This window comes from Nerophis ophidion, linkage group LG09, assembly GCF_033978795.1.
Source record: "Nerophis ophidion isolate RoL-2023_Sa linkage group LG09, RoL_Noph_v1.0, whole genome shotgun sequence".
Lineage (NCBI taxonomy): Eukaryota > Metazoa > Chordata > Actinopteri > Syngnathiformes > Syngnathidae > Nerophis > Nerophis ophidion.
Window position 1 is genome coordinate 70,368,826 of NC_084619.1, and position 25,861 is coordinate 70,394,686.

The 25,861-nt window shown below is 39.8% G+C and overlaps 1 protein-coding gene across 3 annotated transcripts in view; it reads right to left on the reverse strand.

Annotated features, from left to right (window-relative positions):
- Positions 1–358: 358 nt before the first annotated feature.
- bora (bora aurora kinase A activator) overlaps positions 359–25,861 on the reverse strand; it is a 29,947-nt gene continuing 4,444 nt past the window's right edge. For 2 of the 3 annotated variants that reach the window (XM_061911701.1, XM_061911702.1), the window contains exons 4-12: positions 22,972–23,017; positions 17,178–17,256; positions 17,053–17,097; positions 16,931–16,987; positions 16,605–16,876; positions 14,360–14,513; positions 11,456–12,018; positions 10,916–11,128; positions 359–768 (exon numbers count right to left, since the gene is read on the reverse strand). In XM_061911701.1, coding sequence (XP_061767685.1) covers positions 748–768; positions 10,916–11,128; positions 11,456–12,018; positions 14,360–14,513; positions 16,605–16,876; positions 16,931–16,987; positions 17,053–17,097; positions 17,178–17,256; positions 22,972–23,017 — 1,450 coding nt within the window. In that variant the 3' untranslated portion in view covers positions 359–747. The remainder of the gene's footprint in view (positions 769–10,915; positions 11,129–11,455; positions 12,019–14,359; positions 14,514–16,604; positions 16,877–16,930; positions 16,988–17,052; positions 17,098–17,177; positions 17,257–22,971; positions 23,018–25,861) is intronic. The other variant, XM_061911703.1, reaches the window with a different exon arrangement.

Below are 25,861 nucleotides of genomic sequence, written 5' to 3' on the forward strand. Positions count from 1 at the left end.
GTTGGGTGAGACCGTAACTGAGTGTGCAGCTCCATGCGTTCTCCTCATGAGCAAAATTGAACTCTGTCTCTGCCGGATTCCTTGCTTCTTGTTCTGTTTAAGAGATAGTTTGGTACTTAAACCTGACAATGTGCTAAAAGCATAAAGAACTAATTGAAAGATAGTGTGAATGTAGAGTTAACACAAGTGATCGGCAGCATCAAACCTGTGTTGAAACATCCCTGAAATGTTGACACTGTCCCTAATGAATTAGTCATATTAATGATCTTCAATAAGGAGGATTGTGGAATAAGGGACAATAAGTACGGTACAAAAGGCCTGAAACCAAACAGGGTGACAAAAGTAAGACATAAACATGTTCTTAGGCAGCTAAAAACAATCATGTTCATTTAATTATCCAGCAAGGATCGCAAGTGGCACTCTTCAAATAGTCTTATATCACATTTTAAATGTACAATCCACCACAATCTTTAAGCTTTATATTCACGTAGTTTAAGAAAAAAAGTTAAATATATATGAAAATGTGTAAAAATGTACAATACAAACATGATTGTGTCAGCACCGAATTCCATTGCAGCAAAAAAAAACAAAACAAAAAACAGTGAGCAAGCATCCACGTGCTCCCGCCGACATACAGCAAAGATGACCTTGAACTTTGACCCCCTGAAGAAGTCCTAACCACTGGAGGAAGCTTCTTTAACGGCAAATCAAACATTCCTACCAGAGATGAGATGCACATGGCGGCCTTCAGTGATGAGGAAACCGCGCCTGGAAGATGACAAACACTCCTTTACTCTTCAAACTACCAGAAACACTTATTTATATTTACTATTCAAACTACCAGAAACACTTATTTATATTTACTATTCAAACTACCAGAAACACTTATTTATATTTACTATTCAAACTACCAGAACACTTATTTATATTTACTATTCAAACTACCAGAACAATTATTTATATTTACTCTTCAAACTACCAGAAACGCTTATTTATATTTACTATTCAAACTACCAGAAACACTTATTTGTATTTACTATTCAAACTACCAGAACACTTATTTATATTTACTCTTCAAACTACCAGAAACGCTTATTTATATTTACTATTCAAACTACCAGAAACGCTTATTTATATTTACTATTCAAACTACCAGAAACACTTATTTGTATTTGCTCTTCAAACTACCAGAAACACTTATTTGTATTTACTATTCAAACTACCAGAAACACTTATTTATATTTACTATTCAAACTACTAGAAACACTTATTTTTATTTACTATTCAAACTACTAGAAACACTTATTTATATTTACTATTCAAAGTACCAGAAACACTTATTTGTATTTACTCTTCAAACCACCAGAAACACTTATTTATATTTACTATTCAAACTACCAGAACACTTATTTATATTTACTATTCAAACTATTAGAAACACTTATTTTTATTTACTCTTCAAACTACCAGAAACACTTATTTGTATTTGCTCTTCAAACTACCAGAAACACTTATTTGTATTTACTATTCAAACTACCAGAAACACTTATTTATATTTACTATTCAAACTACTAGAAACACTTATTTTTATTTACTATTCAAACTACTAGAAACACTTATTTATATTTACTATTCAAAGTACCAGAAACACTTATTTGTATTTACTCTTCAAACTACCAGAAACACTTATTTATATTTACTATTCAAACTACCACAACACTTATTTGTATTTACTCTTCAAACTACTAGAAACACTTATTTATATTTACTATTCAAACTACCAGAAACACTTATTTATATTTACTATTCAAACTACTAGAAACACTTATTTTTATTTACTCTTCAAACTACCAGAAACACTTATTTCTATTTACTATTCAAACTACCAGAAACACTTATTTATATTTACTATTCAAACTACCAGAAACACTTATTTGTATTTACTCTTCAAACTACCAGAACACTTATTTATATTTACTATTCAAACTACTAGAAACACTTATTTATATTTACTATTCAAACTACCAGAATTATGACTGCTAGAGTACAAGAAATAACTGTGCTGTATATTAGACCTTCAGCCACTTGAGCTATTTTAAGACAGTTTTAAAAAAAACTATCAAAGGCATTTTCCTTTGATATAGATCAGGGGTCACCAACCTTTTTGAGACCAAAAGCTACTTCTTGGGTACTGATTAATGCTAAGGGCTACCAGTTTGATACACACTTAAATAAATTGCAAAAAATTGCCAATTTGCTCAATTTACCTTTAATAAATAAATCTTTATTTATTAAAAAATGGGTATTTCTGTCTGTCATTCTGTCGTAAATTTTTTTCCTTTTATGGAAGGTTTTTTGTAGAGAATAATTGATGAAAAAAACACTTAATTGAACGGTTTAAAAGAGGAGAAAACATGAAAAAAAAGAAAATGTTATTTTTAAACATAGTTTATCTTCAATTTCGACTCTTTAAAATTCAAAATTCAACAGAGAAAAATGGAGAAAAACTAGCTAAATGGAATCTTTTTTAAAAAATTTAAAAAAGAATTTATGGAACATCATTACTAATTTTTCATGATTAAGATTCATTTTAGAATTTTGATGACATGTTTTAAATAAGTTAAAATCCAATCTGCACTTTGTTAGAATATATAACAAATTGGACCAAGCTATACTTTTAACAAAGATAAATCATTATTTCTTCTAGATTTTCCAGAACAAACATTTTAAAAGAAATTCAAAATGAGATTTTAATTTGATTCTACAGATTTTCTAGATTTGCCAGAATAATTTTTTGGAATTTTAATCATAAGTTAGAAGAAATATTTCACAAATATTCTTCGTCGAAAAAACAGAAGCTAAAATGAAGAATTAAATTAAAATGTATTTATTATTCTTTACAATAAAAACAATTAAATTAAAAGGGAAAAAGGAATATGTGTTTAAAATTCCTAAAATCATTTTTAAGGTATTGTTTCACTAAAATTGTCTTTCTGAAAGTTATAAAAAGCAAAGTAAAAAAAAAAAAAATGATTTAAACAAGTAAAGACCAAGTCTTTAAAATATTTTCTTGGATTTTCAAATTCTATTTGAGTTTTGTCTCTCTTAGAATTAAAAATGTCCAGGAAAGCGAGACCAGCTTGCTAGTAAATAAATACAATTTAAAAAAATAGAGGCAGCTCACTGGTAAGTGCTGCTATTTGAGCTATTTTTAGAACAGGCCAGCGGGCGACTCATCTGGTCCTTACGGGCGACCTGGTGCCCGCGGGCCCCGCGTTGGTGACCCCTGATAAAGAAACATAAATCCAGAAAAGGTTTAAAAAGGTTGGCTGCTAGAGTGGAGGAAGTAACTGTGCACTAATGACCTTTTATCAGCTACTTTGCCCATTTTGGATTAGCTGGCATTCAAAATCTGTGGGCTGAAGTGAACCCATTGGAAGGCTTGTACAGCAAAGGAAACCTGTGACTGCTAGAGTGCAGGAAATAACTTTGCACTAGATTTGACCTTAGTTACTAGTTCATCCAGGGGGTTGATAACTACTTACAGGTTTATATCTTAGTGGAAAATTGTGACTACTAGAGTGCAAGTTTTAACCTCAGTTACTAGTTCAACCAGGGGGTTTAAAACTACTTACAGGTTTATAGATCAGTGGAAACCTGTGACTGCTAGAGTGCAAGAAATAACTTTGCACTAGATTTGACCTTAGTTACTAGTTAGTCCAGGGGGTTGATAACTACTTACAAGTTTATATCTTAGTGGAAAATTGTGACTACTAGAGTGCAAGTTTTAACCTCAGTTACTATTTCGTCCAGGGGGTTTATAACTACTTAAAGGTTTATAGATCAGTGGAAACCTGTGACTGCTAGAGAGCAAGAAATAACTTTGCACTAGATTTGACCTTAGTTACTAGTTCATCCAGGGGGTTGATAACTACTTACAAGTTTATATCTTAGTGGAAAATTGTGACTACTAGAGTGCAAGTTTTAACCTCAGTTACTAGTTCATCCAGGGGGTTTATAACTACTTACAGGTTTATAGATCAGTGGAAACCTGTGACTGCTAGAGTGCAAGAAATAACTTTGCACTAGATCTGACCTGAGTTACTAGTTCATCCAGGGGGTTGATAACTACTTACAAGTTTATATCTTAGTGGAAAATTGTGACTACTAGAGTGCAGGTTTTAACCTCAGTTACTATTTCGTCCAGGGGGTTTATAACTACTTACAGGTTTATGGATCAGTGGAAACCTGTGACTGCTAGAGTGCAAGAAATAACTTTGCACTAGATTTGACCTGAGTTACTAGTTCATCCAGGGGGTTGATAACTACTTACACGTTTATATCTTAGTGGAAAATTGTGACTACTAGAGTGCAAGTTTTAACCTCAGTTACTAGTTCATCCAGGGGGTTTATAACTACTTACAGGTTTATAGATCAGTGGAAACCTGTGACTGCTAGAGTGCAAGAAATAACTTTGCACTAGATTCGACCTTAGTTACTAGTTCATCCAGGGGGTTGATAACTACTTACAAGTTTGTATCTTAGTGGAAAATTGTGACTACTAGAGTGCAAGTTTTAACCTCAGTTACTAGTTCATCCAGGGGGTTTATAACTACTTAGAGGTTTATAGATCAGGGGAAACCTGTGACTGCTAGAGTGCAAGAAATAACTTTGCAATAAATTTGACCTTAGTTACTAGTTCATCCAGGGGGTTTATAACTACTTACAGGTTTATAGATCAGTGGAAACCTGTGACTGCTAGAGTGCAAGAAATAACTTTGCACTAGATCTGACCTTAGTTACTAGTTAGTCCAGGGGGTTGATAACTACTTACAAGTTTATATCTTAGTGGAAAATTGTGACTACTAGAGTGCAAGTTTTAACCTCAGTTACTAGTTCAACCAGGGGGTTTATAACTACTTACAGGTTTATAGATCAGTGGAAACCTGTGATTGCTACAGTGCAAGAAATAACTTTGCGCTAGATTTGACCTTAGTTACTAGTTCATCCAGGGGGTTGATAACTACTTACAAGTTTGTCTCTTAGTGGAAAATTGTGACTACTAGAGTGCAAATTTTAACCTCAGTTACTAGTTCATCCAGGGGGTTTATAACTACTTACAGGTTTATAGATCAGTGGAAACCTGTGACTGCTAGAGTGCAAGAAATAACTTTGCACTAGATTCGACCTTAGTTACTAGTTCATCCAGGGGGTTGATAACTACTTACAAGTTTATATTTTAGTGGAAAATTGTGACTACTAGAGTGCAAGTTTTAACCTCAGTTACTAGTTCATCCAGGGGGTTTATAACTACTTACAGGTTTATAGATCAGTGGAAACCTGTGACTGCTAGAGTACAAGAAATAACTTTGCAAACAATTTGACCTTAGTTACTAGATCATCCAGGGGGTTTATAACTACTTACAGGTTTATAGATCAGTGGAAACCTGTGACTGCTAGAGTGCAAGAAATAACTTTGCACTAGATTTGACCTTAGTTACTAGTTCATCCAGGGGGTTGATAACTACTTACAAGTTTATATCTTAGTGGAAAATTGTGACTACTAGAGTGCAAGTTTTAACCTCGGTTACTAGTTCATCCAGGGGGTTTATAACTACTTACAGGTTTATAGATCAGTGGAAACCTGTGATTGCTAGAGTGCAAGAAATAACTTTGCACTAGATTTGACCTTAGTTACTAGTTCATCCAGGGGGTTGATAACTACTTACAAGTTTATATCTTAGTGGAAAATTGTGACTACTAGAGTGCAAGTTTTAACCTCAGTTACTAGTTCATCCAGGGGGTTTATAACTACTTACAGGTTTATAGATCAGTGGAAACCTGTGACTGCTAGAGTGCAAGAAATAACTTTGCACTAGATCTGACCTTAGTTACTAGTTAGTCCAGGGGGTTGATAACTACTTACAAGTTTATATCTTAGTGGAAAACTGTGACTACTAGAGTGCAAGTTTTAACCTCAGTTACTAGTTCATCCAGGGGGTTTATAACTACTTACAGGTTTATAGATCAGTGGAAACCTGTGACTGCTAGAGTGCAAGAAATAACTTTGCACTAGATTTGACCTTAGTTACTAGTTCATCCAGGAGGTTGATAACTACTTACAAGTTTATATCTTAGTGGAAAATTGTGACTGCTAGAGTGCAAGTTTTAACCTCAGTTACTAGTTCATCCAGGGGGTTTATAACTACTTACAGGTTTATAGATCAGTGGAAACCTGTGACTGCTAGAGTGCAAGAAATAACTTTGCACTAGATTTGACCTTAGTTACTAGTTCATCCAGGGGGTTGATAACTACTTACAAGTTTATATCTTAGTGGAAAATTGGGACTACTAGAGTGCAAGTTTTAACCTCGGTTACTAGTTCATCCAGGGGGTTTATAACTACTTACAGGTTTATAGATCAGTGGAAACCTGTGACTGCTAGAGTGCAAGAAATAACTTTGCACTAGATCTGACCTTAGTTACTAGTTCATCCAGGGGGTTGATAACTACTTACAAGTTTATATCTTAGTGGAAAATTGTGACTACTAGAGTGCAAGTTTTAACCTCAGTTTCTAGTTCATCCAGGGGGTTTATAACTACTTACAGGTTTATAGATCAGTGGAAACCTGTGACTGCTAGAGTGCAAGAAATAACTTTGCACTAGATTTGACCTTAGTTACTAGTTAGTCCAGGGGGTTGATAACTACTTACAAGTTTATATCTTAGTGGAAAATTGTGACTGCTAGAGTGCAAGTTTTAACCTCAGTTACTATTTCGTCCAGGGGGTTTATAACTACTTACAGGTTTATAGATCAGTGGAAACCTGTGATTGCTAGAGTGCAAGAAATAACTTTGCGCTAGATTTGACCTTAGTTACTAGTTCATCCAGGGGGTTGATAACTACTTACAAGTTTATATCTTAGTGGAAAATTGTGACTACTAGAGTGCAAGTTTTAACCTCAGTTACTAGTTCATCCAGGGGGTTTATAACTACTTACAGGTTTATAGATCAGTGGAAACCTGTGACTGCTAGAGTGCAAGAAATAACTTTGCACTAGATTTGACCTTAGTTACTAGTTCATCCAGGAGGTTGATAACTACTTACAAGTTTATATCTTAGTGGAAAATTGTGACTGCTAGAGTGCAAGTTTTAACCTCAGTTACTAGTTCATCCAGGGGGTTTATAACTACTTACAGGTTTATAGATCAGTGGAAACCTGTGACTGCTAGAGTGCAAGAAATAACTTTGCACTAGATTTGACCTTAGTTACTAGTTCATCCAGGGGGTTGATAACTACTTACAAGTTTATATCTTAGTGGAAAATTGGGACTACTAGAGTGCAAGTTTTAACCTCGGTTACTAGTTCATCCAGGGGGTTTATAACTACTTACAGGTTTATAGATCAGTGGAAACCTGTGACTGCTAGAGTGCAAGAAATAACTTTGCACTAGATCTGACCTTAGTTACTAGTTCATCCAGGGGGTTGATAACTACTTACAAGTTTATATCTTAGTGGAAAATTGTGACTACTAGAGTGCAAGTTTTAACCTCAGTTTCTAGTTCATCCAGGGGGTTTATAACTACTTACAGGTTTATAGATCAGTGGAAACCTGTGACTGCTAGAGTGCAAGAAATAACTTTGCACTAGATTTGACCTTAGTTACTAGTTAGTCCAGGGGGTTGATAACTACTTACAAGTTTATATCTTAGTGGAAAATTGTGACTGCTAGAGTGCAAGTTTTAACCTCAGTTACTATTTCGTCCAGGGGGTTTATAACTACTTACAGGTTTATAGATCAGTGGAAACCTGTGATTGCTAGAGTGCAAGAAATAACTTTGCGCTAGATTTGACCTTAGTTACTAGTTCATCCAGGGGGTTGATAACTACTTACAAGTTTATATCTTAGTGGAAAATTGTGACTACTAGAGTGCAAGTTTTAACCTCAGTTACTAGTTCATCCAGGGGGTTTATAACTACTTACAGGTTTATAGATCAGTGGAAACCTGTGACTGCTAGAGTGCAAGAAATAACTTTGCACTAGATTTGACCTTAATTACTAGTTCATCCAGGGGGTTGATAACTACTTACAAGTTTATATCTTAGTGGAAAACTGACTACTAGAGTGCAAGTTTTAACCTCAGTTACTAGTTCATCCAGGGGGTTTATAACTACTTACAGGTTTATAGATCAGTGGAAACCTGTGACTGCTAGAGTGCAAGAAATAACTTTGCACTAGATTTGACCTTAATTACTAGTTCATCCAGGGGGTTGATAACTACTTACAAGTTTATATCTTAGTGGAAAACTGACTACTAGAGTGCAAGTTTTAACCTCAGTTACTAGTTCATCCAGGGGGTTTATAACTACTTACAGGTTTATAGATCAGTGGAAACCTGTGACTGCTAGAGTGCAAGAAATTACTTTGCACTAGATTTGACCTTAGTTACTAGTTAGTCCAGGGGGTTGATAACTACTTACAAGTTTATATCTTAGTGGAAAATTGTGACTACTAGAGTGCAAGTTTTAACCTCAGTTACTAGTTCATCCAGGGGGTTTATAACTACTTACTGGTTTATAGATCAGTGGAAACCTGTGACTGCTAGAGTGCAAGAAATAACTTTGCACTAGATTTGACCTTAGTTACTAGTTCATCCAGGGGGTTGATAACTACTTACAAGTTTATATCTTAGTGGAAAATTGTGACTACTAGAGTGCAAGTTTTAACCTCAGTTACTATTTCGTCCAGGGGGTTTATAACTACTTACAGGTTTATAGATCAGTGGAAACCTGTGACTGCTAGAGTGCAAGAAATAACTTTGCGCTAGATTTGACCTTAGTTACTAGTTCATCCAGGGGGTCGATAACTACTTACAAGTTTATATTTTAGTTGAAAATTGTGACTACTAGAGTGCAAGTTTTAACCTCAGTTACTAGTTCATCCAGGGGGTTGATAACTACTGACAAGTTTATAGATCAGTGGAAACCTGTGACTGCTAGAGTGCAAGAAATAACTTTGCACTAGATTTGACCTTAGTTACTAGTTCATCCAGGGGGTTGATAACTACTTACAAGTTTATATCTTAGTGGAAAATTGTGACTACTAGAGTGCAAGTTTTAACCTCAGTTACTAGTTCATCCAGGGGGTTTATAACTACTTACAGGTTTATAGATCAGTGGAAACCTGTGACTGCTAGAGAGCAAGAAATAACTTTGCACTAGATTTGACCTTAGTTACTAGTTCATCCAGGGGGTCGATAACTACTTACAAGTTTATATTTTAGTTGAAAATTGTGACTACTAGAGTGCAAGATTTAACCTCAGTTACTAGTTCATCCAGGGGGTTTATAACTACTTACAGGTTTATAGATCAGTGGAAACCTGTGACTGCTAGAGTGCAAGAAATTACTTTGCACTAGATTTGACCTTAGTTACTAGTTAGTCCAGGGGGTTGATAACTACTTACAAGTTTATATCTTAGTGGAAAATTGTGACTGCTAGAGTGCAAGTTTTAACCTCAGTTACTAGTTCATCCAGGGGGTTTATAACTACTTACAGGTTTATAGATCAGTGGAAACCTGTGACTGCTAGAGTGCAAGAAATAACTTTGCAATAAATTTGACCTTAGTTACTAGTTCATCCAGGGGGTTTATAACTACTTACAGGTTTATAGATCAGTTGAAACCTGTGACTGCTAGAGTGCAAGAAATAACTTTGCACTAGATTTGACCTTAGTTACTAGTTAGTCCAGGGGGTTGATAACTACTTACAAGTTTATATCTTAGTGGAAAATTGTGACTACTAGAGTGCAAGTTTTAACCTCAGTTACTAGTTCAACCAGGGGGTTTATAACTACTTACATGTTTATAGATCAGTGGAAACCTGTGACTGCTAGAGTGCAAGAAATAACTTTGCACTAGATTTGACCTTAGTTACTAGTTCATCCAGGGGGTTGATAACTACTTACAAGTATATATCTTAGTGGAAAATTGTGACTACTAGAGTGCAAGTTTTAACCTCAGTTACTAGTTCAACCAGGGGGTTTATAACTACTTACATGTTTATAGATCAGTGGAAACCTGTGACTGCTAGAGTGCAAGAAATAACTTTGCACTAGATTTGACCTTAGTTACTAGTTCATCCAGGGGGTTGATAACTACTTACAAGTATATATCTTAGTGGAAAATTGTGACTACTAGAGTGCAAGTTTTAACCTCAGTTACTAGTTCAACCAGGGGGTTTATAACTACTTACAGGTTTATAGATCAGTGGAAACCTGTGACTGCTAGAGTGCAAGAAATAACTTTGCACTAGATTTGACCTTAGTTACTAGTTAGTCCAGGGGGTTGATAACTACTTACAAGTTTATATCTTAGTGGAAAATTGTGACTACTAGAGTGCAAGTTTTAACCTCAGTTACTAGTTCATCCAGGGGGTTTATAACTACTTACAAGTTTATATCTTAGTGGAAAATTGTGACTACTAGAGTGCAAGTTTTAACCTCAGTTACTAGTTCATCCAGGGGGTTTATAACTACTTACAGGTTTATAGATCAGTGGAAACCTGTGATTGCTAGAGTGCAAGAAATAACTTTGCACTAGATTTGACCCTAGTTACTAGTTAATCCAGGGGGTTGATAACTACTTACAAGTTTGTCTCTTAGTGGAAAATTGTGACTACTAGAGTGCAAGTTTTAACCTCAGTTACTAGTTCATCCAGGGGGTTTATAACTACTTACAGGTTTATAGATCAGTGGAAACCTGTGACTGCTAGAGTGCAAGAAATTACTTTGCAATAAAATTGGATTTATCGGAGTTAAAAAAAACGAGTTCCTGGCTCGGACATGGAAGGTTGAATAAAAATGGGACTACTCATTTCAGCTAATTTGGCCATTTTTGGATCAGTTGTCATACCTTCACTTTTGAGGTTCTGGTGAGGTGGAAGGCGTCGTCTGGGAAGTTGGAAGTGAAGGACTCCTTTCCGGGCCAGTCGGAGCCCAAGCCGTCAATGAGACTGCTGGCACCTGCTGAGGTAGTGTTGTACCCGCTGTCCACCTGCACACCTGAGGTAGTGTTGTACCCGCTGTCCACCTGCACACCTGAGGTAGTATTGTACCCACTGTCCACCTGCACACACACCACTCAAACATTACCATTCAAGGGGAAACCACAGAGGCCACGTTCACACTGCAGGCCAAAGTGGCACGAATCGAACTTTTTTTTTAATCAGATTTTTTTCCACCAGCTGACTCTTTACACCGCAGGTAAAATATGATCTTTATCAGACTCCAGTGTCAACGTGCACAGGCCCCAATGTGCCAAAATATTCGAAATCATGCACTTTGGAGCGTTTAGACTGGCAAGAAAAACATGACTTGTGTCCCTTGAGGGCCAACAAATCAGATTTGGTGTGCAGTGTAAACGAGGCCTAAATAATGATGAAAACCTACAAACCTGCATGCTGGAATCGTAGCGTATGCTGCTCCCGTCTCCCAGGAGAGACACAAACATCTGAGAGCTTTCCGTGGCTGACGTGTTGACCATTCGAGAACTTGTCAGCTGTCCTGAAAGGACGCCATTGTCCGCTTCTTCATCCTCCTCCCCGATTTGGCCCTCCATCCTTATTTCCCGATCAGGCTCGGTTTTCACAGGCTCCAGAAGTCCCAAGCTGACCCTCCCAGGAGAGCAGGTGTTCTGATCCAAAGACGAGGATGGATCGACGTCGTTTGTGGGAGCGGACGAGGAGGAAGAGTGTGTCAGGTCCTCTGAATCCTGGCTGTCGGGAAGCCTGGGGTTGAGGACGGGCGAGATGAGAGGCGGGGAGCCCCAGCTACGGAACCTGGACCTGGGCTTGGATCGGGCGCATTGCTGGAGGTCCGGGTGGATGCGGAGATGGTGTGGAGAACAGCTACGGATGGGAGAGCAGCCCTCCACGAAGGGACTCTTGGCGCAGGAGGGCGTGTCCATGTCCACGGTCACGCCGTGCGGCGTTAAATTGCGCAGTTGTTTCCACTCGGCTGAGGGAGATTTCCAAAAGACAAAGAAAAAATCAGATTGATAGTGTCAACACTCATATCACAACACATTTGGTTTATTTACTTCACTGCAGACCACCAGACGTCTATTTCAGGTGAAGCGTTAATGGGACAGGCCCATATTTTCTTCTATTTCTTTATTTTAAATAAGTTTGTCCAATAATGACACTTAAAAAACAAAATGGATAAAAGGCACAGTATTACATAACTAATACATTTAAATGCTTAAATGCTTCTACCTCAATAGAAGCATTTAAGTCTCACCTTAAAACTCATCTGTATACTCTAGCCTTTAAATAGACCTCCTTTTTAGACCAGTTGATCTGCCGCTTCTTTTCTCTCTCCTATGTCCCCCCCCTCCCTTGTGGAGGGGGTCCGGTCCGATGACCATGGATGAAGTACTGGCTGTCCAGAGTCGAGACCCAGGATGGACCGCTCGCCTGCATCGGTTGGGGACATCTCTACGCTGCTGATCCACTTGAGATGGTTTCCTGTGGACGGGACTCTCGCTGCTGTCTTGGATCCGCTTGAACTGAACTCTCGCGGCTGTGTTGGAGCCACTATGGATTGAACTTTCACAGCATCATGTTAGACCCGCTCGACATCCATTGCTTTCGGTCCCCTAGAGGGGGGGGGGGGTTGCCCACATCTGAGGTCCTCTCCAAGGTTTCTCATAGTCAGCATTGTCACTGGCGTCCCACTGGATGTGAATTCTCCCTGCCCACTGGGTGTGAGTTTTCCTTGCCCTTTTGTGGGTTCTTCCGAGGATGTTGTAGACGTAATGATTTGTGCAGTCCTTTGAGACATTTGTGATTTGGGGCTATATAAATAAACATTGATTGATTGATTGATTGAATTAGTAGTAGGGGTGCGTGATACATTTCAGGTGAATAGCTATTAATAATTATCCAATAAGGTAAAATGACCTGTCCTGTGCTATAGGTGCATACTTGCCAACCCTCCTGGATTTTCCGGACACTCCCGAAATTCAGCGCATATCCCGAAAATCTCCCAAAATTCAGGCGGAGCTGGAGGCCACGCCCCCTCCAGCTCCATGCGGACCTGAGTGACGTGTCGACAGCCTTTTTTCACGTCCGCTTTCCCACAATAAAAACAGCGTGTCTGCCCAATGAACCGTGACTGCTAGAGTGCAAGAAATAACTTAGCACAAACTGAGCTCAGTTAGCAGTTAATGTAGAGCAGGGATGCCAACACTTTTTCTGCAGGCGAGCTACTTTTCAATTGACCAACTCGAGGGGATCTACCTCATTTATATATATCATTTATATTTATTTATTTATGAAAGAGACATTTTTGTAAACAAGTTAAATGTGTTTAATGATAATACAAGCATGTGTAACACATATAGATGTCTTTCTTTCACAAAGACAAGAATATAAGTTGGTGTATTACCTGATTCTGATGACTTGCATTGATTGGAATCAGACAGTAATGATGATAACGCCCACATTTTCAAATGGAGGAGAAAAAAAAGTTGTACAATACCACATGAAAGTGGTTGGTTTTTGGCATCTAATTCATCCAGCTTCCATACACTTTACAAGAAAAACATTGGCGGCAAATTCCTTAGCTTGCTTGATTGACATTCACGGCACCCGAGGGTCTTGTGAGATGACGCTGGCTGCTGCCAGTTCATTATTATGAAAAAATGACAGAGAGGAAGGCGAGAAACACTTTTTATTTCAACAGACTTTGGCGGCGTCCCTTCCGTCAAAACGCTAAAGGCCGACTGCACATTTCCTATCTTCACGATAAAAGCCCTGCTTCATGCTCCCTGCGCTAACAAAATAAGAGTCTCGGAAAGCTGGCGTGCACAAGTGATGTGCACGCCAGCTTTCTGAGGGATCGCTTGTGCACGCCAGTTTTCCGAGACTCTGTATTTTGTTAGCGCAGGCAGCATGAAGCAGGGCTTTTATTGTGAAGATAGGAAATGTGCAGTCGGCCTTTAGAGTTTTGACGGAAGGTACGGCGCGAGAGTCTGTTGAAATAAAAAGTGTTTCTCGCCTTCCTCTCGGTCATATTTTCATAATAATGATCTTGCAGCAGCCAGCGTCATCTCACAAGACCCTCCGGTACCGTGAATGTCATTTGAGTGACGTCTTGGTGAAGATTGATGATCACTAATTTTTAGGTCTATTTTTTTTAAAAGCTTGGCTGGAGATCGACTGACACACCCCCCGCGGTCGACTGGTAGCTCGCGGTCGACTGGTAGCTCGCGATCGACGTAGAGGTTCAACATTGAAACGCAAAATATGAGGGCAGTTGTAGTTTTGAGTTCATGAATGCTAGTCCAAAAGCCTACCTGAACCTTTGGGCGTATGTGCAAGAATAGGCGAAATGGTGGGGGAGCTCATGCTGGCAGGGGACGACCTGTCAGGGAACACAGGGCTGGCCAAGCTGCCCAGGCTGCAGTCCCGAAAGCGGCCACGCTGGATGGGACTGGAGGAGAACTGAGCCTACAGAGCAGTGCAAAAAGTACAATTAAACCTTGTGTAAAAATGTTAAGATTGTTGTTACTCAGCCAGCGTTTGTGGGTCTGATGGACCCCTTGCATTGTGTGGCTTTTCATGCCTCGCAATCAAACCCTTTTATGTTAAAATACTGAATATATGTTAATTGGGATAAGGTAGACATCTGTTCAGTATTTTAACATAAAAGGGTTTGATATGAGGCATGAAAAGCCACAAATTGCAAGGGGTCCATCAGACCCACAAACACTTGCCTGAGTAACAACAATATGAACGTTACATGGAAAATGTCTCTGCCAGTTCCTGTCCCCCACAGGGATTCTTCTTTTGTGTTTCTGCACCTGCGGTTCCCACACAAGGTTGCAACATTGTTTGTCAACACTGTCTGCTCTCATTTTCTCGCACATTTCACCCTCTGATATTCTGTGTACCTACACTCTGTCCTCCTCCTGTCTAGGCCTGCTGTGTGTGTGTGCGCGCGTGTGTGTGCGGATGATGATGATGACACAGAACATCAATTTCCACACTTATGTTAGGCCCGGGTCCAGTGGACCGGGACATCTTACCGTATTTCCTTCGATTGCCGCCGGGGCGCTAAATAATTTAAAACCTCTTCTCACTCCGGTTCTTACCAAAGGCTTGCGGTAAAGGTAAGCATGCGCTAATTGTTTTAAAACCTCCTCTCACTCTGGCACTTACCAAAGGGATGTGGTAAATTTAGGCCTGCGCATAAAAATTGGAGTGTGATGTAAGGATACCATCAAGAAAAGCACATTTAAAAAAAAAAAAACGTTATATATGATCTTACCTTTACTTATAAATGAAGTCCATGCGCAGCTCCTTCTGATCAAAAGCATCGATAACTTGTTTATAGAAGTCTTCCTTATCTTTCTTCAGTTTTAAAAGTCTCTCTGTCTCGATGGAGATCTTCCTTTATTACCTCCTGCTTCGATTGAAAGTCCAGTTTAGAAAACTGTTTTATTTTAGATATGTAATCCTCCATGTTAAAAGTGCAAGCGAGAGGAAAGAATAAACGATCGCTGCTCACTCTTGCTGCTTGTTGTCACTTCTTCTGCAGCCGAGTAGTCGCAAGAAGGATCACTAGCGCCCTCTACCACCAGGAGGCGGGAGTCATTTAATGACTCATATTTGACACACGCAGCTACGGTATATGAATAAAACATAGCTGCTTACTGTTCTTTTTAGCATATTCAATAGCCTGGACCTTAAATCCTACTGAATAGCTCTTAATCTTCTTCCCTTTATGCGATTTCAGATGATTGAAATCAGCCTCCTCCATTTTGAAAACGATGACCGGTGAAGTGTCACTCGTGACGTGACGAGTTTGACCCGGGGGAAATTTTAGGCGTATGCTAATTATTTGGCGAAACGAGTTTGACCCGGCGGAAATTCTAGACATGAGCTAATAAAAATAATATTTTGCGAAACGAGTTTGACCCGACGTTAATCCTGAGCCGGCGGTTAATTCTGAGCATGCGCTAATTATTTTGCGAAACGAGTTTGACCCGGCAGTAATTCTAGACAGGCGTATACGTGGTCTAGTGGTTAGAGTGTCCGCCCTGAGATGGGTAGGTCGTGAGTTCAAACCCCAGGCCGAGTCATACCAAAGACTATAAAAATGGGACCCATTACCTCCCTGCTTGGCACTCAGCATTAAGGGTTGGAATTGGGGGTTAAATCACCAAAAATGATTCCTGGGCGCGGCCCCCGCTGCTGCCCACTGCTCCCCTCACCTCCCAGGGGGTGATCAAGGGTGATGGGTCAAATGCAGAGAATAATTTTTAGCCACCTCTAGTTTGTGTGTGTGACAATCATTGCTACTTTAACTTTAATTATATACGGCATATGTAATATAAATATGTAGGTGTGTGGTCATTAAATATGTATTCTGATATATGTTCTTCACAGACAATGAGCCAAAGTCAGTGAGTCTCAGTTTGAAAAATGACTTAATTGTATCTGAAAACGGGTCCCACAGACCCGAACACCACACAAGGGTGAGTGTTACGAGTATGAGTGTTCTAAATTCAAAAAAAGCCCATATGTGTTTCAACTTACCGTAGAGGGCGTTGAGGCTGTCACGTTGCAAGACAAAGGGGAGGCAAAGCTGGACGAAGCGGCTCCTTTGAAGTCTTGTGCGGCGTCCTCGTGTCGCTTCAACAGCAGCCTCTCTTCCTGGGTCGGACCTCGGTCCGGGGTCGGCGGACTGGAGCCGTCGGAGCTGCTGAAAGCGCCCTGGCCATCCAGGAAGAGCTTGCGTCTTAAGGAGGAGGAGCTGAGGCTCTCCTGGACAGCGTCGCACGCCATTTCCTCGCTGCGGTAGTACTCCCCTGAGAGAGGAACATGGTGATATGACGGCGGAAACCTGGTTGTTACAGGCGTACCTAGAAGAGACTCCAAATCAAGGGCCAGGGGCAGCGAGAGGGTTGTCTGACAGGAAACTGCAGAAGGATGAGAAAGGGGTTACTTGGGAAAGGAAGAAAAGATGGAAATAAAAAGTACTGACCCGAGTGTTTTTCTGGCTCCTCTGTTATCATCGGAGACAGTGGACCTGAGAGCCACAACATGTTTGTGATGCCAGCAAAACACGCATTTCATGACGAGAATCTCAAGAAGCAACAAGGAGCTCACTTTTCTTATACATGAGAGGGATTTTCCGGGTCTCTGACACGGACCACGGGGAGGGCACGATGGCTCCTTTGGTAAAGAACTGAATGGGACAGAATAACCAGAGGAAGACATTTCTGAATAAATTGTGTGTGAATGTTTAAAAGTGCGGCGTCTTCAGTAATGCGGACGTTGTACCGATCCGTTGTGGTGAAGAAGGAGCTGAGCCGGAAGGCAAAGCTCTCAATTTACCGGTCGATCTACGTTCCCATCCTCACCTATGGTCATGACCGAAAGGATAAGATCACGGGTACAAGCGGCCCAAATGAGTTTCCAGGTCTCTCCCTTAGAGATAGGGTGAGAAGCTCTGCCATCCGGGAGGAACTCAAAGTAAAGCCGCTGCTCCTTCACATGGAGAGGAGCCAGATGAGGTGGTTCGGGCATCTGGTCAGGATGCCACCCGAACGTGCCCTAAACCCGAGGTGTTTAGGGCACGTCCAACCGGTAGGAGGCCACGGGGAAGACCCAGGACACGTTGGGAAGACTATGTCTCCCGGCTGGCCTGGGAACGCCTCGGGATCCCCCGGGAAGAGCTAGACGAAGTGGCTGGGGAGAGGGAAGTCTAGGTTTCCCTGCTTAGGCTGTTGCCCCCGCGACCCGACCTCGGATAAGCGGAAGATGATGGATGGATGGATGGATGTTTAAAAGATAAGGCGGGAAATGTAGCATTTTGGGGGAGGGGTGAAGTTTTTCAGGGTGTATAACTTTAAAGGGGAACATTATCAGCAGACCTATGTAAGCATCAATATATACCTTGATGGTGCAGAAAAAAGACCATCTATTATTTTAACCCATTTCCGAACTCTAAATGGGTGAATTTTGGCGTATTAAACGCCTTTCTGTTTATCGCGCTGGAGGCGATGATGTCAGAATGTGACGTCGCCGAGGTAACACAGCCACCATTTTCATTTTCAATAGATTACAAACACCGGGTCACAGCTCTGTTATTTTCCATTTTTTTGACTATTTTTTGGAACCTTGGAGACATCATGCCTCGTCGGTGTGTTGTCGGAGGGTGTAACAACACTAACAGGGAGGGATTCAAGTTGCACCACTGGAAAGAAATCTGCCGCCAGACCCCCATTGAATGTGCCAGAGTGTCTCCACATTTGACCGGCGATGCTAAGGCCGACATGGCACAGAGATGTACGGATAACCTGCGGATGCATTTGCAACGATAAAGTCAACGAAATCACAAAAGGTGAGTTTTGTTGATTTTGACTGCCAGCTAATCGATGCTAACATGCTACGCTAATCGATGCTAACATGCTATTTACCGGCGGTGCTAAAGCAGACATGGCACATAGATGTATGGATAACCTGCAGATGCATTAGCAACGATAAAGTCAACGAAATCACAAAAGGTGAGTTTTGTTGATTTTGACTGCCAGCTAATCGATGCTAACATGCTACGCTAATCGATGCTAACATGCTATTTACTGGCGGTGCTAAAGCAGACATGGCACAGAGATGTATGGATAACCTGCAGATGCATTTGCAACTATATTACGTTTCCTTCCACCCACATTTAATGCGAAAAAAAACCACTTACCAATCGACTGATTTAAGTTGCCCCCGTGTCAAAAGATGCGAAAGTCCTGATCGTTTGGTCCGCACATTTTACCGGCGATGCTAACGCAGCTATTCGGCCATGCTATGACTATGAATAGCGTCAATAGTGTTACGACTGGTTGGCATTGTGATGCCAAATTGGTCCCTTCGTGGATGCGTCGGCATGAACACAGCAAACGGTAAGTGTAAATGATTTATTACACTTAACAAAAACAGACCATGAACAAAAACACTGGAGCTAACAGACAAAAATAAACCAAGGGCGCTAGCATGAAAGCTAGGAATAGAAAATACAAAAACTATACTTGGCACGAAGCATGAAAGCTGGAATATCGAGTGGCTTAGCGTAAGAGCTAGCGAGAAAATACATACGGGTAGTAGACAGTCGTGAATGTTGCTCGAAGGCAAATTAGAGTCCCAGAAAGAATAACGAAAAGGGACGGGCTTAAATAGGTGAGTAATCAAAAAGTGACAGGTGTGCAGAAACCGTGATTAGCAGGTGGGATCAATGAGGAACCATGGTGACTGACTAAACAGGAAGTAAGAGTGTAGAACAGTGATACAACAACCGGAAGTATAAAACATGTGGTGATCCAAGTAGTGGATCGCAACAAATAGCTTCAGTTTCTTCTTCAATACTTTCATACTGCAACCATCCGTTTCAATACATGCGAAATCTGTTGAATCGCTTAAGTCGCTGAAATCCGAGTTTGAATCCGAGCTAATGTCACTATATCTTGCTGTGGTATTCCCATTGTTTGTTTACATTGGCAGCACTGTGTGACGTCACAGGGAAATGGATAGTCACATCGCAAATAGCAAAAATCAAACACTTTAAAGCTTTATTTAGGGATATTCCGAGACCGGTAAAATGTTTAAAAAAAAACTTCAAAAAATACAAAAAGCCACTGGGAACTGATTTTTATTGTTTTTAACCCTTTTGAAATTGTGATAATGTTCCCCTTTAAAGGGGAATTGCCGTTTTGGGGGGGGGAATTCAATAAGAAAGACATGACAATGTTTTTTTTTAATATATTAAATAAATCCTATCAAAAGTCCACTTACAATGGAGCCTACGGGAGCCATTCAATTCTGCCTATAAAGACCTTCAAAAAACATCCAAACACCTCCATTAATGTTTTTTATACATGATGTAAGTATATATGTAATGTAGTAACATATATAATAACATTTATTTTTTTTTTTACATTTTTTAAACATATTAATGAAAATTAAAGCTGCGAGCAGCGATGGACGGGACCGCTTTGGCTGCTGCCCCCGCGACCCAAGCGGGGGCAGCAGTAGAAGATGGATGGATGGATTATTACACAGAGAAAAAGTTGTATACACATGTGTTATACATCAGTTTCATAGTAATAACAGTTGTAAAGTGGCTTGGGAATTTTATAAGGACGCCTTGGTGCCGCCATTTTGAGACTCTAATGCATGGTGAATGTAATGCACCCTGAACTGTTTGTTACACTATTATCATTAATATTAATAACAACCATAATTGTATTATTGTAATAATAGTAACACCAGTTGTAACTTTTAATCAGAAGGGTTCAATCTATCTTCTTTTGCTTATTTGAAGCCGAAACGACAAACGGCCTCAGAGGAGATAATGTTTGAAAAAAAAAGCGACATTTTTTCGCCAACTTTTGTATTGAAGTGGGAATAGCAAACTTCCTGTTGATTTTAGCAGGGGGTTGTCAGTGGATGACACATAGGTCTAACCGACACCTACGTAGTGGTTTTTGTTTCATGTTTCTACGACGTTCCAACTGGAAGTTACATACATTTTTATCTGTATTTTCTTCCTAGGGGGCGCTAGAGCGCAATTTTGAGTTTTGGTTTTTTGATTAGATCGTAATTTTCGCCAGTCCTGATGTGTGTGTCAAATTTGGTGAGTTTTGAAGCATGTGAAGAGGGTCAAATTACAGCTCAAAGAGGCGGCGGAACAATAATAAAGAATAATAATAATACAACCTGAGAAATTCAATAGGGTCCTCTGTCCCAGAGGGACATCAGTCCCTAAAAATGCATCACAACGTTTGCGTTTTATTCCTCATCACTGATTATCACTCACTGCAGACTTTATGAGCAAACAAACATAATAAAACATCACTTACTGTGCAATGTCTGCTGTCATGAGGATGCCAACTGCGTGGATGTTAATATAATCCAATTTAGATGAAGAATGACCTGTTATCATGAGAAAACAAGCTAAGGAGGACAAGGGGATCAAGCTCTTTTTGTGTTGCTTTTGCCAGTTTTAGTGTCCTGACTTGTCGGATTATATCCTCAGCCATCTACTTTCTGGGTGAGAGTCATGATTTATGATCTACAATAGATTTACAGGGAGCAAAGAAGCAAGGAGGTAGCAGACCACTCAATGATGTCAACATAGGGACACAGGAAGTGATCACGTCGCCGTTATAGTTTGTCTATGTCAGGGGTCGGCAACCCAAAATGTTGAAAGAGCCATATCGGACCAAAAATACAAAAACAAATCTGCCGCAAACAATTAAAAGCCATATTACATACAGATTGTGTGTCATGAGATAAAAATTGAATTAAGAGGACTTAAAGGAAACTAAACGAGCTCAAATATAGCTACAAATGAGGCACAATGATGCAATATGTACATATAGCTAGCCTAAATAGCATGTTAGCATCGATTAGCTTGCAGTGACCAAATATGTCTGATAAGCACTCCACAGAAATCAATAACATCAACAAAACTCACCTTTGTGCATCCATGCACAACGTTAACAGTTTGGTGGACAAAATGAGACAGAAAAAGAAGTGGCATAAAACACGTCTTAGAAAGTCGGAGAAAGTCATACATGTAAATAAACTAGGGTGAGTTCAAGGACCGCCGAAATTAGTAGGACAAAACGGCGCTCGCCAAATACTCGACTCAGTGAAGCATTTTTAACATAAACAGTGTGCTTTATAGCAATTAGGGAGGTTTGTGTCATGTTTGTCCTCCAGCAGAAACTATATTAAAACAAAAAATGTATTTTTCCCCCCCTAATTTTTTTCTATTTTTCATATATTTTTGAAAAAGCTCCAGAGAGTCACTAGGGCGGCGCTAAAGAGCGTGTTGCCGACCCCCGGTCTATGTTAATGCTTACAATAACAATATTACTGATACTTATTATTCAAATCATAAAATGTAAATGGAGTATTTTTGGCGCTTTTTGGATGGTTAGGAGGACCTACCATTGGCTCTGCTATAAGCAGACTTTTATTTACGTTTATTTAACATTTAGAATGCATTTTTAAAAATCCATCCGTTTTCATAATAATTTGGAACGACAGGCAAAATTTTAAAAAAAAGTGCAGTTCTCCTTTAAGGAGTTGAATATTTTGACATTGAAATAGTTTGACAAATGTGAGGAATGTTGAACTTGTCATTTCTGGGATTTTATACAGAAAATTTGTCAAAGAAAATGTGGAAAATTGGGACTTTTTGGAGGGTCAAAACTAAATGACTGAAGAGTGTCGGAGCTACCTTGGCTAAGTGTTGTTAAAAGAAAAGGTGATGTAACACAGTGGTGAACATGCCCTTTCCCAACTACTTAGGGACGTGTTGCAGCCATGAAATTCTAAGTTAATTATTATTTAAAAAAAAAAAAAAAAAGTTTATGAGTTTGAACATCAAATATGTTGTCTTTGTAGCATATTCAACTGAATATGGCTTGAAAAGGATTTGCAAATCATTGTATTCTGTTTATATTTACATCAAACACAATTTCCCAACTCATATGGAAACGGGGTTCGTAAGACCCCTTTAAGTGTGATTCATGACCTGTGATTAATCCAAATTCAAAAGTGTGATTAATCTAAGTTAAAAAAATAATAAAATCATATTCCTGCCCTACTTCAAAAGACTTGAGAGTTATGGAAAGTATTGCGTTTATGTATTTGGTCATTTGCTGCATTTGTTTTACAGTAAGAAAAAATGTCATCATTACTAACACGTTAACAGAAATGTTTAATAATGTGTGATGTCCCTCTTTTAAATGCATTTAAACTTATGGTGTGTGTGTGTTCTTGTTTGAGATCCTTCGGACCTTGTTGCCCGTTTGCCCTGTCATCCAACATAAGGAGCAATCACAAAACTAAAAATAAGAAATGTTTGCCCTCTATATGTTGTTAGGTTGGTGTGACAACATACCTGTTCTATAGCATTCTGACGCTTTTCTTCAATGTCGGAATCCGCCCTTCAAGAATTTAGGGGAAACAATGACATTATTACTAATTAAATGGATTGCGTGAAGTTCATTTTGAACAGGAATGCAGTTTCAACATGGCACATCACATTTTCCATTTCTCTTTACAACATGCTCAAAAAGGAGTAGACAGAAGCGACGCTTATTTAATCCTCCCCCTTTTCCACCTCATAGCAGTTTCTTACACATAACTTTTTGCAACTTAACGCCAAAAAAACGGAAATGCTGATTATCGGTCCTGCTAGACACCGACCTCTATTTAATAATACAACTTTAACATTTGACAACCAAATAATAAAACAAGGTGACTCGGTAAAAATCTGGGTATTATCTTCGACCCAACTCTCTCCTTTGAGTCACACATTAAAAGCGTTACTAAAACGGCCTTCTTTCATCTCCGTAATATCGCTAAAATTCGCTCCATTCTGTCCACTAAAGACGCCGAGATCATTATCCATGCGTTTGTTACGTCTCGTCTTGATTACTGTAACGTATTATTTACGGGTCCCCCCATGTCTAGCATTAAAAGATTACAGTTGGTACAAAATGCGGCTGCTAGACTTTTGACAAGAAGAAGAAAGTTTGATCATATTACGCCTGTACTGGCTCACCTGCACTGGCTTCCTGTGCACTTAAGATGTGACTTTAAGGTTTTACTAATTACGTATAAAATACTACACGGTCTAGCTCCATCCTATCTTGCAGATTGTATTGTACCATATGTCCCGGCAAGAAATCTGCGTTCAAAAGACTCCGGCTTATTAGTGATTCCTAGAGCCCAAAAAAAGTCTGCGGGCTATAGAGCGTTTTCCGTTCGGGCTCTAGTACTCTGGAATGCCCTTCGAGATGCTACCTCAGTAGAAGCATTTAAGTCTCACCTTAAAACTCATCTGTATACTCTAGCCTTTAAATAGACCTCCTTTTTAGACCAGTTGATCTGCCGCTTCTTTTCTTTCTCCTATGTACCCCCCCTCCCTTGTGGAGGGGGTCTGGTCCGATGACCATGGATGAAGTACTGGCTGTCCAGAGTCGAGACCCAGGATGGACCGCTCGTCGGGACCCAGGACTGACCGCTCGCCTGTATCGATTGGGGACATCTCTACGCTGCTGATCCGCCTCCGCTTGAGATGGTCTCCTGTGGACGGGACTCTCGCTGCTGTCTTGGATCCGCTTTGAACTGAACTCTCGCGGCTGTGTTGGAGCCACTAAAGATTGAACTTTCACAGCATCATGTTAGACCCGCTCGACATCCATTGCTTTTGGTCCCCTAGAGGGAGGGGGTTGCCCACATCTGAGGTCCTCTCCAAGGTTTCTCATAGTCAGCATTGTCACTGGCGTCCCACTGGATGTGAATTCTCCCTGCCCACTGGGTGTGAGTTTTCCTTGACCTTTTGTGGGTTCTTCCGAGGATGTTGTAGTCGTAATGATTTGTGCAGTCCTTTGAGACATTTGTGATTTGGGGCTATATAAATAAACATTGATTGATTGATTGATATATGTTCACTTCCTGTTTTCAAATTGTAGAACAGTCATGTGAATGTCTTCCAAACACCACACTTCTCTTTATGAATAGTTCAGTCAGTTACGACGCACATAAAGATGAATCATATAATTATACTTAATTAACCTCAGGTTTGAGTTCATTTGGAACATGCGTGCATACAACATGATACATCAGAATTTCCAGTTCCTCTATTCAACACGTTGGAAAAGGAGTAGGAAGAAGCAGAGCTCATTTCATCCTACCCCTTTTCCTTTAAATAGAAGTTGCTAAAACTTTTGTTCACTTCTTGTTCTCAATGTATTCACAATATACTCCATAAGTAATCACAATAAGAATAAATAAGTCATACTTGGTGAAGTAAGTTCTATTTCATATGGTGAGATGAGTAAGATTATCTAGACCAGGGGTGCCCATTACGTCGATCGCGAGCTACCAGTCGACCGCGGGGGGTGTGTCAGTCGATCTCTAGCCAGGCTTTTAAAAAAAATCGACCTAAAAATTAGTGATCGTCAATCTTCACCAAGACGTCACTTAAATGACATTCACGGTACCGGAGGGTCTTGTGAGATGACGCTGGCTGCTGCAAGATCATTATTATGAAAATATGACCGAGAGGAAGGCGAGAAACACTTTTTATTTCAACACTCTCGCGCCGTACCTTCAGTCAAAACTCTAAAGGCCGACTGCACATTTCCTATCTTCACAATAAAAGCCCTGCTTCATGCTGCCTGCGCTAACTAAATACAGAGTCTCGGAAAACTGGCGTGCACAAGCGATCCCTCAGAAAGCTGGCGTGCACATCACTTGTGCGCGCCAGCTTTCCGAGACTCTTATTTTGTTAGCGCAGGCAGCATGAAGCAGGGCTTTTATTGTGAAGATAGGAAATGTGCAGTCGGCCTTTAGAGTTTTGACGGAAGGTACGGCGCCAAAGTCTGTTGAAATAAAAAGTGTTTCTCGCCTTCCTCTCTGTCATTTTTTCATAATAATGAACTGGCAGCAGCCAGCGTCATCTCACAAGACCCTCGGGTGCCGTGAATGTCAATCAAGCAAGCTACGGAATTTGCCGCCAATGTTTTTCTTGTAAAGTGTATGGAAGCTGGATGAATTAGATGCCGAAAACCAACCACTTTCATGTGGTATTGTACAGAAAGGACAACTTTTTTTCTCCTCCATTTGAAAATGTGGGCGTTATCATCATTACTGTCTGATTCCAATCAATGCAAGTCATCAGAATCAGGTAATACACCAACTTATATTCTTGTCTTTGTGAAAGAAAGACATCTATATGTGTTACACATGCTTGTATTATCATTAAACACATTTAACTTGTT